The sequence below is a fragment of the Aspergillus welwitschiae genome (assembly GCF_003344945.1).
Source record: "Aspergillus welwitschiae strain CBS 139.54b unplaced genomic scaffold BDQ94scaffold_47, whole genome shotgun sequence".
NCBI lineage: Eukaryota > Fungi > Ascomycota > Eurotiomycetes > Eurotiales > Aspergillaceae > Aspergillus > Aspergillus welwitschiae.
The window spans coordinates 51,216-66,629 of NW_020798741.1; the positions used below are offsets into that span (position 1 = coordinate 51,216).

Here is a 15,414-nt window from a genome sequence, read left to right on the forward strand (position 1 = left end):
CTTCTACGTAAGGAGTTCCTGCTAAACCACGTGGAGATGGGCTTGTCAGATACAAGCCGTTGCGCGTGTATGGTTTTGTATTGTATTGATACCACACTTCTCCCTTTTGTTTTTGAATGGTATTACGCGTTTGTATGGGCGTAAATCCGTATTGGGCGAGGAGGAGAGAGGGGGGGCGAAGTAGCTCAGCTCAGCTCCATCCACCATAGCCCATCCATGACTATAGTATACTCATGTCTCTCTATGTAAGTTATGTGGTAAACTCAATCACAACCCTACCCAACCCCCTTTGTCTAGGGGCAAGTTCGAATTAATTATTTTCCACTTTCTTTCTTGCTTACATTCTCGCAGTGATGCTATTACGACAACGGGTTTGGCAGCGAGGCTGACGGACGGATTAGATCGGACTTATTGATTTCCCCCACCCCCCTGCCACCCAAGTCACTCACCCTTGCTGAATATGAATTTGAGTTTTAGTGTTTATGTTATTTGATTGTTTATGTACATACCTGCTGTAACGGGTTAGAGATGGGCAGATGGAATAGACAGCTACGCCATCGTTTTACTTTACACATTCCACGGGAAAGTAAAGTAGGACTTGTGTAACCAAGCCACACGATCCGATCGATCGGAGGCGCCGACATACTTACTAGGTTACTTACCTTCCAAACTAGTTGGTTAGGTTAAGTATGGCATGTATGTATGTATGCGCTTAGGCAGAGTTTCTGGTCGTCTTCACCTAAAGAGGATGTTTCATGACTCGCGTTTCTCAAATCATTAAGGGGGGGCCGGGGGGGAGGCAAAAGGGCAGGGATGTGTGTTTGTGTTTGTGTTGTGTCTATTTTTGCTTTGTTTCGAAGTTCGACGGGTTGTTCTAGGGGGAGGGTGATCGTGTGTGGGATTGATTGCCTGATGGATATTTACATAGTATGATGGAGATAGGAGAATCATAATAGATGTGTTAAGGTAGGGGCGGGTTTCAGGTATTTCTTAGATAGTATCTATCTACTGTATGTGCCTGTGTGTCTATTCGTTTGTCCAGTTTCCCCTGACTCAATTGGTCTACATCAGAGGGATATTATGCATGATGTATCGGTATATGTAGATGTTGATAGATGGGGAAGGAGGATAAGGATGACAACCGAATAGCACGACCTGTCCTGTCCTGTCTGTCTCCAGATCATATGCACAAGGCTAACTAGCCCCCATCCATCCATCCATCCATCCCTGCTGGTATCATCCTCCACGGTTCCCTGTATGTAGGAATGTCTGACTCCGGTTTCTCCACCGCAGGATGGGGTCAATTCAGACTAGGAGATATTGGCTGCATGAGGAGCCACCGATAGTACGGAGGATAGTTGACCAACCAAGTTGTCAGAGTCGAGGGGGCGCACGATCCAGCCTCGAGACGCGAAAAAGAGGAGAATTGATGCGAGAGTGGCTGCTAGCTAGTACCCATTAGGATATCAATTCAAGAGGATTCTGTACTACGACAGATCGTCGCGAGGGAACGAAGAAGGAAGGAAGACGAACCGGGATCCTGGGTTCGCGTGACCCCTACTGTAAGCCATCAAGTTGAAGGAAGAAAAGAAAGAAAAAAGTCTATAGTGCCATTGAGAAAATCCCTGTCTTTTTCCTGCTTGACTCTGTGATCGCTTTGTTCTCCGCGATTATCGATCACTGACCAAGCGTGGATGCCATGTGTGTGGTGATGAGAAGAGATAATGATTATTTTACTATTGTATGATCCGGTTCCAATAACTACGCTGCTCATAATAGAGTGTCATAGCCTCAGCTAGGGTCTTTTTCCAACATCCACTGAATAGTCTACTCACTTATGTAGGTAGAAGACGAGCTAACCGAACCCAAAAATCTTTCTTCACTAGTGCCATCATCCATGAAGATACAGACTCAGACTCAGGTCGGGGTAGTTAGTGAGGCTGGCTAGCTGACATCACGACCAGCCTGTTTGACGGCTAACCCAACTAACCAACGATGATAAACCCCGAAGGCGAGGAGAAAAGGTCCCCGATCCCGAGCCACGCAACCATTCCATCCCCGTTCCCCATCCCTCCGCTAGCTAAACTAGTGGGGATTACCTGTTGAAGCCGCTTGCTTTTGCATCGAAGGATTGGAATGCTGGTTATTGTCATACATACGCCATCCTTGCTGCCCTTGGAGGAGGAGGGGAGGAGGAGGGAGGTGCTCATACTGGCTCGACGGTCGTTACTATCCCTGCACGCGGGTTGTAAACCGCACCTTTGCAGCAAGGCATGCGGATTTGGAATTCTCCGTTGGAGGCTGCATGTGATGCCACCGGGTTCTTGTCCCACACGATGCTATCCATCTAGTGGCCGAGGGATAAAAGTACGGTTTGGGCGTGGTGGATAGATGGTGCTGGATAGGTCAGAAGTGGCGAATGAATGGAGTTGGATGCCTGGGAGAGGGGGTGATGTCTTGTGATCAGTTAATGATGCTTATGCATGATTCAGTATTATGTAGTCACTGCTTGAGGTGAGTGTAGGCGTTAGTATAGTCAATGAAGGACATGAATGATATTGATATTGACTTCTATAAGGTGAATTATGGCTTCACAGTGATAGAAAGAGGTTCGTATTGATTTGTAGCTATCTGCTGCTTCCAGTGCTTTGTCTCCTCTCTACTCCCATTGTATTCTATTATAGAGATACAGGCAAGTGCTGTATATTCCTTAGTCGCTCCTCATTAGTCTACCCTTTCGCTTATATCCCACTATGGGGCGATCTCTATTAGCAATAATGCCATATACTCTTCTTATATTCTTCGATAGTGCAGTATCAAAGAGCTTTATATCACAGAAAAACATGTATCCCACACTAAAGCTAATCCTCAACATTGCAGACCCTGAAGAAGACAAACAATATCACATCCTCTACCCCTCCTCGCCAGCAACCCGTCAGCGACCTCTGCGCGCGTTCAGGATTCTCAAACCTTCGTTATTCAAGGAGATCGAAGAACCATAGGAGATTTGCAAGCACGGTGCTAGCGCCGATGCTTACGCTGGGCCACAGAAGACGTCATGGCATTCTTTGGATACCACATTACGGTTCAGAGCAGAATCCTACCGATTCTGAGGATGCGTCTTCCGTTGGGGTGATTCCCATATTTACAGACACTGGGACTGAAGCATGAGCAGCTTCCCGGCCTGTGAGGGCGTCTACATGCAACACTAATAGCGACAGCGTTGTTTATAGTGTTTATCGGATACCAATGCATCTCACTCGCTCCATTTTGGGGGACGAATACGGCCTTCTTGTGCTCTTGCACCAGAAGGATCAATGTGTTGATTCAAGTATCAATACCTGCCTTGGGGCCAAAGGATCCCCTGATATATGACCGGAGAAGTACTAAGCTATACCTCTGCATGAGAGGCCATCATATGTGTCGCAAGAACGTGGGCTATCTTAGAACAAGTTGCCAAATTACTTGGGGAAGATCTTCGAACAGGCACGCTAATTCATAGCTCTACCTATAGGTCAGCTAATATCTTGCTCAGATCACACCAGTTGGCTTTGCCCCGTTGCTTCCACTACCAGTATTTCCTAGCAAAGTTCTCTAGATCGTTCAACTCTTGCTCTGCAAAATCTCGTTTGCAAACAAATTATGATCCATTTCTTATACTCCGCATATGCAAGTGAAGGGGTCTTATGGGGTGAGTATACCAAGAAAGCACCGCCCTCATCTACATATCCGTCAAAGAGCCAATTCCGCATTGTTTAAACATAGCATGCTAAATACAATCACAGCAGCATGTATCGCCATCGTCGGCACTCCATACCGGTCCTCTTACTCCACGCGGTTATCCATCTTCCATGACAGCTGATCCTGCACATGCGTCGATACGGCTGATTCTCCCTCCGTCCTACACTCTCCACAGACACAGAATCTCGGCTCGGTCGAGGGTACGTCTACCACGATCCATGATTGGCATATGAGGAAATTCGTGAGATACAAAGGAAGACACGTCGTCCAACATACAAGCCTGGGCATATTCGAGATAGAAGATTATAATGGGGAATGACGCTAGTAAAGCACAAGAAGGAGATGTCTGGTCAGGGACATATTTCGATACTGGAAATTTATCTGCTTCTTGGAGAACTTATGGTCTGTGGACTTATCGGGCTTTTCTAAGATACTTCATACCACAGAGAAAATCCCCAGGTACATGCCTCGGGCCCGAAGCTACCTTGGTTGTGAAAGCACTGTAGTAGCTCCCCATATTTTCGCATGACTTGTTGAATGGCCTAGAGCACGACACTTTTGCCGTTTTGCATACAGCCCTATTAAGACAGCTAGCTACCAGATGCTCCCTTATATGGTTTCGTCGAAAACCCAATCTAGCTACCAATGCAGAATGGCACAATCAATCCTGTCTGGGTTACGAAGAAGATTTTCCATCAACATCAACGACTACAGGATGGCCGAAATTGCGACTCCCAGTCAGGCGTAAATATATACTAGGCACCTGAAACTTCGAAATTGTTCATACATGTCAAAGCTTTGCCAAGTAGGCCAGAATTGATCTCGATTATGTATACTCGAGTCATACGGAGAGGTATGTCTCAACATACATTACTTAGCAACTCGCGGCAGCGGACTTTATCCTGCAGTTATTCCTACTGGGGGCTCTCTAGGAGGTTCAAATATCATCTGAAAAAAAGGGGGAATAATGGTTTTGAATCCCATTTCTCTCATCAATGGTGACAAGCGACAGTGTATCTACGAATAAGTAATCAAGCTTACCAAGATGTCGCCTGCGCTATGTGCTGCGATGTCTGCTGCGATGTCTATATAGAATCATCTCGTTGCCTGAACAATCTTGTCACAACTAAGGGGATATTACCATAGGCAGATTAATGGAGTACCTTCTACGTCGGATATGCCCAGCATCTTTTCCGGGACTTGTGGCTTTCACTATCAAGCCAGAATCATCTTCGCGAAAACTCTTTAGCACATAACCGGTTATTATCCCATATGATTCAAACCATTAACCACTGTGTCTAGGGACGTCTACAGCCGTGCCAAGTACGCTTCCGGGGTCGATCATACAACACCGAATGAAACAATAGATGGGAAAAGAATGGCCCAGTAGCTGTCCTCGGGTTTCACTCCACCACAGCGTTCGGACATTATTAGCAAGGGTTATTCTCTGTCTTGCCAGTCGGCTTTGGGGCAAACTGTAAGGTAATTTGACTGGGTTTCAGTGGTCTAGCTTCATCCAATGCGACTAAGAAATGCAGCAAAGACAGGAACAACCATCTGCATTCAATTCACACTACCAGATACAGGACCCTAAGAGAAACACGCGCAGTATCTTGGTTGAGATAGCATCATGTCTCCAATCCAAGCAGCCAGTCTGTCTCCGTAAATATTCAACAGACCGGATATATGTGAGATGGGAATAAAGCTGCTCAGAAGTTATACGGATGTATCTCACCTCGATCGTAGCCGGCTTCTTCCTTACTGTCTCTCTCAACAGCGGCTGGCGCTTATCAGAAACTAGTACGCCGTACTTATGTTCTTCCAACACCCGCATCTTCTTGATCGAGCATCCTTTTCTACCTACTTACTTGTTCTTCCGGTTGCTTTGCATCAATTTTTCTTAGCTAGTATCAGCCATCATCTTTCTAAATAAAACACTAAGCACATTTGCTGTTTACTTATAATGCCGATAAAAAAAAAATACAACGGAAATGGACAAAACAGTAGTAAATAGTATTACCCTGCGGTCGCCTTTATGGAGAACACCGAAGCATGGATTGCAATATATGAGGCGGGATGTATCGGGTATTGAACGAGACTGAGGGGTAATGCTGAATGGAGGGAGCAATAGTACCTGTGACCATAGTATGGTGATGAGCAATCATTTAATCTGGGTGAGTAGATGGGCTTTGGACAACATATTTCAACTTCAGTTCATGCGAGGAAAATATCATATTCGGGATAAATAAATGCCACGGGATACTTATATCTACTACTCTAGGGCCCGCGTGAATATATACCAACCGTCATAATAGTAGCGAAATCATGTCGAGCGCCGGGTAACTCAACCCAGATACCCAAGCAGTAAAACACAAACTCAAGGAAAATGAAGACACAAAAAAATATTTTAGCCAAATAGCATACATAAAAACATTTCCTAATAGATAAGAATCTATAACGGCAAGCGAAAAAATTTCAAGTGCAAAAAGAAGTGACTAGACTGGGGCTCGATCCCAGGACCTTATGCGTGTGAAGCATACGTGATAACCAACTACACCATCCAGCCAACTTGTTGATGTTTGCATGCCCACAATGGTACATAACTAGCTCATACATACACAGTCCTTTTATTAATGCTCAGCTTTGTTCGGCGCCAAGTACTCCATGGTGTGCCTCTCTTCGTTGTCACCTCTGTTGTCCGTGTAAACCATAGAGGTGGTAGGAATGGCGGGACTGCTTCTTTCTGAGACCTCGACTCGAGATTTACTGCGCCCCAACATGTACTTCTACTGCTGCCTTCCAGTCACATGGACTTATGTAGCCACAAGGCTTGAAGCCAGCCGCAACTGGTGCCTGGCACAGGATCAAGACGAGGCTCTCTAATCCCAACATGACGACCATGAGATATAAATTTGCCTATAACTAGAAATCTATTCTGCTTTCATTGGAACAACTTAGCTATTCCCTTCTTCTTTTGCCTCACCCCGCAACGCAACTGCGACCGTTTTTAGCTCGTTGACCCTATTGTCGAGAGAATAGTTTATTGTTTGGCATTCTTTCTAGGCTTCTCTTCATTCTAAAATCATGGCTGAACAGTTCAACAAGCTTGTTGATACAATCGGCGGATTGAGCCTTGCCGATAGATCAACCTCTCACTGCTCGAACCCAACTCGAACCCTCGTGAAGACGATTTGGGAGCTGGTAAAATCGTGCCAATCCACTTCAGCAAACGCAGCACATGTTGGGACCGTGATCGAAGGCACACAGACCCCTAGCGGCCAGGATATTGCAAGACTGAGCTCCTTGAGAAAAGAAGCCCTTGCCCTCGAGCAGATCACGAAGAACCTCAGCGATGCCACTGAGACTTACATGATAGCGTACATTATATCGCTGGCTGGTCCATGGACGCTGGAGCAGAAAATGTTACTGCATTTTAGTGATGAAGTGAGGCGCATCATTCGCAATGTGCTTGACGATGCCAACACCGACGACAGCAGCGTTGTGCGAAAGATTTTGGAAAAGTGCTATGACCAGTCTCTTCGTGCCTCTGGGACTCTGCACCCCGCTGAGTACTTTCATTCTCTAGAGGAAGCTAGTCTCGAAGAGCCGTATGATCCTGACTTCGAAAGCGAGGAATACTACGAGCATGAAAATCGACTTGCTATCGATGATAGCTATGCTGACGCCTTGCGCGTGCAATGCGAGCGCAGAGCTGAGAGAGAGCAGCATCAAAGGGAAGAATGGATCGGGTTTTGGGTTCGCGCACTGCGTGAATGTCCTGATGAGCCCACCACGCTATTCCATCCGCCAGCAAATAGTCATCCCAATTGTCATCTTGCAGAGGTACCACGATACTTGTTTCGAGCGTTTGACGACGCAAGCTCTGGCTGGAGTGACCACCATATTGTAGCTTCTGCTGAGAGCCGAACCGCAATATCAGAGCGCAGCAGAACGGATCTCCTCTCGCGGTCGAGAGGGGAAATAACACGAATGCTATACAGTCATCTCAAAAAATCGTTGTTTGGAGCTGAGGATACCGACAACTTAATGTCGTGGAGTAGTTCTCTGATGTTTGTCATTCAATACGCGATTTGGAGATGCAACAAACGTCGGTGTGACCCCTCTGAGGTTAAAATATGCATGGTTGACACGAGGAAGTTCCCTCGTGGACAGTTCGCCCGGGACAAGTCGCTACTTCGGGCGTATCGTGATGCTCCTGAACTTGATGAGAATAGGCGGAGGTTCTTTGATTTTCGTTTAGAGGACCCATATTATGACAATGGAGAGTATCTGTCGCAGGGGGTATTGCATCATGCTGGGCGGTCTAGTGTGGTGTCTCTGGAACAGCTCATTCACGCGGGATTATATGATCTTTATCCTGAATTTCGGGATCCTGCTTCGAGGAACTTATGGACGAACCGTGTTGGGTCTCTTCGTTTAGCATGGTCCAATGAGCATACAACAACCCAGCTTGACTTACGAAGTGCAGTCAAATTGGCTAGAGAGTGCTTCAATACTTTCAATGCGCTTGATATAGCATTGGTGCTATTATCATTCAAAGAGCGCAAGCTCCGCACCCCAGCAACAAAGGCACCCCAGCAGCAGAGAAACCCCCATGACTTTGGTCCAGTCGAGGTTCAACGATACACGACAATAATAGAAGATATGATGGCGAAAGCCCGAGGCATTCCGATTGCTTTACGAGGGTTCACAGCGGACAGTCAGCTTGAAGAAATTTTCGAATGCTCATAGTGAGTTTTGTTACTGAAGATGGTTGGTATCCCTATAATGTGTTGGATCGGAGGTGCAGGTTATGAATCAATTAGGATGCATGGTGGGATGAGTAAGTTCAGTTGAATACACTATTCGAGATAAGAGTCAGTAATCATCTATAGTTAGTACGAGTCAGTGCTCTGTAATAACTACAGGAGTAAATCTGTTTATGCATAAGCCTGGCTGCCTAGACACCAGCTCATCGATTCAGTACAGACAACGAATAGTAAATATAAATACGGCATATGCCCATGACAATATCCAAATCATATCCAAAGGCACCACTCGCTCTATCAATCGCTACTCCAAAACACTCAACCCGACAGGTTCGGGGAGTCCCAAGCATCATCTCAACCACAACGCCTACCCAAGATATCAATCATTGTCATAAACCCAAAACAATTTCCCGCCAAGCTGCTGATACACAATCACACAGCCTCCGGGGATGTCATCATCATTGATCCATTCCTTAGACACACACACACACACACATCCAACGCCAATATGCAAAAATTCCACGCACACAATATCAAAATACCCAGAATTGACAGACCAAAAGGGTCATATGCACAGACATAGACCTACATGCCGAGAATCGAGACAAATAAATATAAATAAACATCATACCATATCCAACGAGAAACAGAATCGCTCAAGGGGTATATTCTGATGCGCACATCATAACCAGATATCGCCTTCTTCGCCATTCACCCATCTTTGCCAAACTCGTTCGTAGGCGTCCTCAAGATCACGAACCCAACGCTTCGTATCGAAAAGCCTGCTGGACCACCGCTCCTCGAACAGCATCCGGCGCAGGTCGGCTAATCTGCCCGTCGCATGACCTTGTCCACCAGGCTGGTACTTCAGACTGAGACACAGGCGAATGGCCTTATTCTCATAGTCTTCGTCCGACATGGCGATCAAGTCCGACTGAGCCTCGCGGCCTGCGTCAGACTTCGGCAGAGCACTGCTCAGAATGCTGCTTGCCATACGCGAGCACATTTTGTACTTGTACCGAGGCAGTGTCAAGAGGGGCGTGCCACTCCATAACACATCGGTCGCTGTCGTATGAGCATTGCATTCTGGCGTGTCGAGGAACAGATCCAGGATCTTTGCTCGCGAGATGTGCGTGTTCTTGGGTGCAACGTCGGTGAAGATGATCCGAGATGCTGTTTCCTCCCCAGCCCAGGCAACGGCTGTCTCACGGAGGTTCTGTTCACCGAGGTCGGGAAAGCGGAGGAGCCAGAGGACGGCATTAGGGATCCGTGCCAGGATGCGTAGCCAAGTGCGGAAAGTCGTGGGTTCAATCTGACAGAACTGTTAGTTTGGCCTGACCTGTCGTTCCCTGTGTTGCACTTACCTTGTACAACTGGTTGAAATTCCCAAGTATGATGGTGTCATCGCTGAGATTTGGAAACAGTTCCTTACGCATGCGCCACCGTCGGGCCTGCTCCTGATCCCAAGCCAGGCGAGGATCTTGAGCATCCGGAGCACTTTGCCGATGGTCACAGCAGAAGAAGGTGTCGCGAGTATAAACAATCTTCTCGCCGTACACCCAGTTCTCAAGATCCTCACCGTGATCTTCTTCGAGTAGCCGATCCTCCATCCGTATGTTGCGCCGTCCCGGGGAAAGGGTCTCGGGGGGAATAGAGAGCTCGTCCGCAAGGATGTAATCGCACCATTCCGCCCCAAGAGTCCCCGCAAAGCCCATGAAAGACATGTGGATTGGAGCGGGCCTAGCAGCAAAGACCTCATTCCGGGCACCACGGGTGTACCCATTCAGGTTGATGAGGATATGGATTCCGTCTTCCACAATTTGTCTGACGAGTCGATCGACGGGCCATCCACTAGCATCGTGAAATACCGGCGCTTCTTTCTCGATCTGTTGGCGATGGATCGACTTGTCGCTCACGGTCGTAGCGTAACAGTATGCTTTCACCCGAGAAGGATTGTGCAGTCCAAAGACGGACTGCATCAGATGGGCCAGCGGGTGGTTGTTGAAGTCTGATGACACGTACCCGACCTTGATGTAAGGGTGCGGTGGGGGAGGCGGAGGGAAAACAGTAGCAGGCAGCCACGGCGAACGCAAGGTGGAACAAGAGATACGAAGCCCATTCCGCTGCGAAATTTGCCGGATCTGCTTCGCTGACAGCGGGCAGGTGAAGGTATGGAAAGGCAGGACTGTCGGCGCATTTGGCGCCGTCAGGCCAGAGGGAAGCTGCGGTCGCCGATACTTGGTCAGAGGGTATTCTTTGCCATAGACGTACCGATCCTGATACCACTGCCAGGTAATCGACCTGATGGCACGCTCCACGATCCTGACAATCCTAGAGCCCTCCCACCGCTGGCCTGCCCACGCCTGCAGGATTTTAGCCAGAGTACCAAAAGTGACATGGCCGCGCGAACTGGCTGCGGGAGCCAGTTGCGCACACAACTGCTCAATCACATTGGGAGTCAGCAAACCACGACCCCACGCTTCCCCTTCTTTGAGTTGACGGTCGACAATCTCAACAACCCGTTTGATCCAGCCAGTCCCGGTTTCAATGGTGTATGCGTCGCGGATCATACCCTGTTCATCGACATGCCACCGGTCTCGGAACCCATAGCCGTTGCCAACGCCACCGCGGCCAACCCAGTTGCAGACAGAATTGAGAGCGTTGGCTAGGCCACACACTGCCTCAGCAAATTCCGGATTCACTTTGACGGCACGCTTGTAATAGACGATAGCATCGTTAACGCGACCGGCATCTTTGACTGCGTTCGCCAGGTTCGCCAGCGCAATGTCAAAATTACTATCGCAATGAACGGCCTGTTCATACATTCGGATAGCCGCTTGCAACTGGCCAATATCCTTGAGAAGGCTTCCGAGGTTTGTGTAAAGATGGGCATGTCGCGAATCGAGGTGTAGACCGTAGTTGTAATACGCGAGAGCTAACGATATTCCCGTGCCGGGAATCACACCGGGTATTTCAGGATGCTGCATCTCTCCGCTTGGACGTGGTAGAACTTTCTTGGGGGCGTTGTTTTGAATACCAGCCAGCAAGATACCCACATTATTTGCGGTGGATGGACTTGGCTGAAGAGAAAGAGAAAGATAATAGAGTGCTAGAATATCCCGAACGCCCGGAGCAGATCTTGGAACGCCGGAGCTGGAGATATTAGACATGCCGTCTTGGTATATCTTGGCCAGAGAGAGCAACGAGTTGCTGGTAGTAGATATAGCGGCCTTTCTTGCCAGACCTTCCGGCACATATTTGATCCCCGGGGGTGTTCCGCAGGGAGCAAAGACCAACTTTGCGGTCTGCAGAGCATGGTCTGGATACAGGAGAATGGTCTCCTGTTGCTCACGTTGCTCTGGGCCGGGGTAGCCGTGATGCGTACCCTGCATGAAGGCCGAGAATATCTGCTTGATCAGGCTTTGTATACCATGACGCCTCCTTCCAGCTGCAATCAGAATAGCATCCTCAAAGGCTACGGCAGCTGCAGCATTGTCACCTAGGGCATATAGCATATTTCCCTTTGCGTGGACGAGAGCCAGCATTCTGCCATTATCACAGCCAGGTATGGCGTAGCCGCTGGAACCAAATCCAGCCGAGCCAACATCTGCCGAGCCCCGATTTGTGGCAACTGACCGACCAAAGTCGTCATCGTAATCAAAGGACGCTTTCTCATAGGAACCCAAATCGGACGCACTCGACGCTCTGCTCTCCGCGTCGCTCTCAGGTTCACTCGCGTGTTTGTCGGACGCGAAACAGTCGCCGTTCTTAGGGGAGCGTATGGAATTCTGCACGAACTCAATGATGTTGACTGCTTCCTTGCCACGTTGGCTGCTGCACAAAAGACCGATCAGGTGCTCTACCGCCTCAAAGAAACTCGGGCGGAGCTTAACGGCACGAAGCCAATGTTGCAGGGCCTCATCTCGGCGATCCAGCGCCAGAAGGGTGGCCGCAAGATTGGATATCGCTTCCACATGCCTGTGCTTTGTTAGACAGCTCAGCTACTTACAGACAATCGTATACTCACGTTGCATCTCGAGCGATGATTCTAGTATACCAACGCATGGCCTTATGATAATCTCCAAGCCCATAAGCGAGACAGCCTCCAAGAAGCATCCCATCAATCCATTCCCAACCGCTCTCCGCGCAGAGATGGGATAACATCTCCAAAGATGAAACAGCATTCGCTGTTATAGAACCCTCGTTCAACGGTGCGGCACCGAAACGAGACGTTGCCGTGGATGCAGTAAACCGTCCAGTGTGGCGGAGCCTGTCGAGCATCTGTACATCGGTTGCAGCCTGCGGGAACTGAGACAGTGAAGCACGTTCATACCGACGGCCAGCCTGGAAGCTGGCAGTATCATTGTGGCCTATGTTGCCAATGGTGTTGTTCCTCTGAACAAGATCATACTGGCCCGAAGAGTAGTTATTGTGACGAGTCGATTCCAGCGTATTAGTGTTGGAAAAATCAAGACCAGGCTGACGCGGTGGTTTCGGGTATATACTCGGTTTCAGAAAACGCTGACTCTGTCCCTCAGCAGCCGCGGTCGAGATGCTATTCCGTCGTGCTTGGTGGATGGATGCCAGTAGGTCAACGTAAACACCATGAGCCCATGTCAGCACCTTCTCCTTGAACTCCACGTTCGTTGCCTGTGGGCTTGCCGTAGAGCCCAGTTGGACCCCTTGGGTATTTGGAGGACCTGACCATGACGGGCCTGTGTCGTGGACCTGCTGATGCGAAAAGCCAGGGGTAGGATTAGACTGGCGCGTATGGTACGGCAGTGTCCGCTGGCCGCCCGGCAGACCAGCGACTTTCTGCTCCGAATGACGCCGAGGAAAGTTATTCTTCATGGACAACTCAGAGTTGACCATTCCAGCAGGGGCCTGATTCCACGCCAGGCCCGGGTCGGGATGACTGCCTGAAGATAAAGCGCCCCGACTGAAGGGCTGTTGGCCTGCGTCGAATAATTGAAGGGCGGGTGGGTTTGTCGCCTTTGCAAAAGGAGTGGGCGAGTCGAATCGGGCATCCCGAAACGCCGCTGGGCGATACGGGATATACACTCCATCGGGCCAATATGGACCATATGGTCCCGTTCCTGCCGACGCGGTAGGACCGACACAGGGCTGGAGTGTCGCTGGTAGAACTGTAGGAACATAGGCACCATTGTGCCAGTAGAATCGCTGCTGGGAAGGCTGCATTGGTAGCGACTGATTCAGCATGGAGTCCATTCCTGGAACATAGTTCAATGAACGAACCCAACTGGTGCCATTCATTCCTTGGGTCAACTCTGCTGGACCTGCATTAGTTCGGCTCGAATCATTTCGATATACGGGCGGGAAATTCATGTGCTTCCCGGCTGAAGACTGATCCAAATTGGCCTGTTGCCATGTCTCCACTGGGAACCCTGTATGGGAGGGTATCAGGTGGCCCGAATCGATCGGCGAGACCAAGAGGTGCTTGCTCGCGGGCTGAATGGTGGTATCCCCTGGTGTGCCATCATACCCAGCCGCCAGTGTCCCGTTCGGTGTTTTCCTTCGTAATGCATGCTCGCCAGCACTCTTCGGGCTAGGTACCAGACCCGTGGCATCAGGTACCTCGAGGCGTTGAATAGGATGCGGATATTGCAGCCGAGATCGAGCTACGGACGGGAACGAGTCTTTGCCGAAATCGCTGCGGGGTAGTGACGTGAGAAATGATGTGTTGCGGTCGTAAGGTCCGTTTGTAGCGTCGGCACCGTGCCGATAACTAAGGTGGTGCGGCTGGACTGGCGGGAACGGTGCTACTGAGGGCAACATCTTGACCTCAAAGCAGTATTGGCACCGCCTTCTTCCGCCGGGATTATAGATATATATGCAAGATCAAGGTTGAAAGTCGGAGAAAGAGAGGAGAAAAGAAAGAAAGAGCGAGTTTGAGAGAGAGAGAGAGGGAGGGAGGGAGAGACCGCGACGGAGACGTATAGAGACTCGGGTTATCAAGAATAGGGAAAAGCAATGCAGGGATCTCGTCGAGGCGGTTCGGGGCGATCGAAATCAGACAGTGATGGTCGACGGGGTTATCACTCTCGATAAATTATCAACAAGCATCCTCCTTGAAACGTTTCCTACACCTCATCCTGGGCATGAGCCGGCTCAGTTGACACTCAGCGAAGGCGCCCACCGCTTGACCCTGGGCTCGACATGAACGCTGATTGTGGCCGGCAATGACAGAAGACGCAAGTGCGGGCGCGGCGAAAGTGATGGAGGAGGAAGAAGAAGAGGAGGAAGAGGAAAGGGAACCGAATGGAGAGGCTGAGTCCGGGGCGAAGATACCATTCACGAAGCCGCTGGATTCCAGAAGATCAGAAAGACACGCAGGCGATCCGCACCGACAACGCTATTTGCTGCGTGAGAGACAGGTGGGTGAAGAAACGATGCAAGGGAGGGAAAGGGATCGATGAGAGAGAATCACAGCCCTAGTCAGCTTGCTAGAGCGCCCACACTGACGCAGGTGTCCGCACGACGCGATCAACCACTAGGCAATCCTGCGCTTGGCAGAAATGCTGTACTTTGGGGTGGGTGGGTGGGTGTGGGTTGCGAAGGAGGGGGTCAAAGGGAAAAGGGAAAAAGAGAGTGACCGGCAGGTAGGCTGACCGAACAAACGGGTGTTTAGTTGAAGGATGGATAATGGCTAACGCAAGTGTGGTAGGGAAAGAATAGGAAGAATTGCAAGATGAATAGAGAGGAGGATTAAAGAGGCCGAGGACCCAGATCTGCCCCGATGTCACGACCGACGAAATCCGAATCAGGGAAACGATAGCGTAGGGGAAAGGTTGAACATGGCACCACTAGCTGATGGCAATCACAACAACTTAGTGTGTCCTCCTGTCTTTTGATATGAGAAAGGAAAAAAAAAAAATTAAATGAT

The 15,414-nt window shown here is 49.3% G+C and overlaps 3 protein-coding genes and 1 non-coding gene across 4 annotated transcripts; 2 read left to right on the forward strand and 2 right to left on the reverse strand.

Moving 5' to 3' along the window:
* Nucleotides 1–6,233: 6,233 nt before the first annotated feature.
* BDQ94DRAFT_t243 lies at nt 6,234–6,307 on the reverse strand. Its single transcript has one exon. It is a non-coding gene; the product is annotated as a tRNA-Val (tRNA).
* A 398-nt stretch (nt 6,308–6,705) lies between these two features.
* On the forward strand, nt 6,706–8,612 carry BDQ94DRAFT_183625 (uncharacterized protein). Its single transcript, XM_026774460.1, has one exon. It carries the CDS (start codon nt 6,826–6,828, stop codon nt 8,491–8,493), a length of 1,668 nt encoding a protein of 555 aa, XP_026621246.1. The 5' UTR covers nt 6,706–6,825; the 3' UTR covers nt 8,494–8,612.
* Nucleotides 8,613–9,048: 436 nt separating this feature from the next.
* On the reverse strand, nt 9,049–14,508 carry BDQ94DRAFT_183629 (UDP-N-acetylglucosaminyltransferase). Its single transcript, XM_026774461.1, has 3 exons — nt 12,538–14,508; nt 9,875–12,488; nt 9,049–9,822 (listed from the first exon to the last, which is right to left on the reverse strand). The coding sequence occupies exons 1-3, from the start codon at nt 14,304–14,306 to the stop codon at nt 9,193–9,195; spliced, it is 5,013 nt and encodes a 1,670-aa protein (XP_026621247.1). The 5' UTR covers nt 14,307–14,508; the 3' UTR covers nt 9,049–9,192.
* On the forward strand, nt 14,111–15,053 carry BDQ94DRAFT_152341 (uncharacterized protein). The gene has a single exon (XM_026767948.1). It carries the CDS (start codon nt 14,711–14,713, stop codon nt 14,945–14,947), a length of 237 nt encoding a protein of 78 aa, XP_026621248.1. The 5' UTR covers nt 14,111–14,710; the 3' UTR covers nt 14,948–15,053.
* Nucleotides 15,054–15,414: the final 361 nt, after the last annotated feature.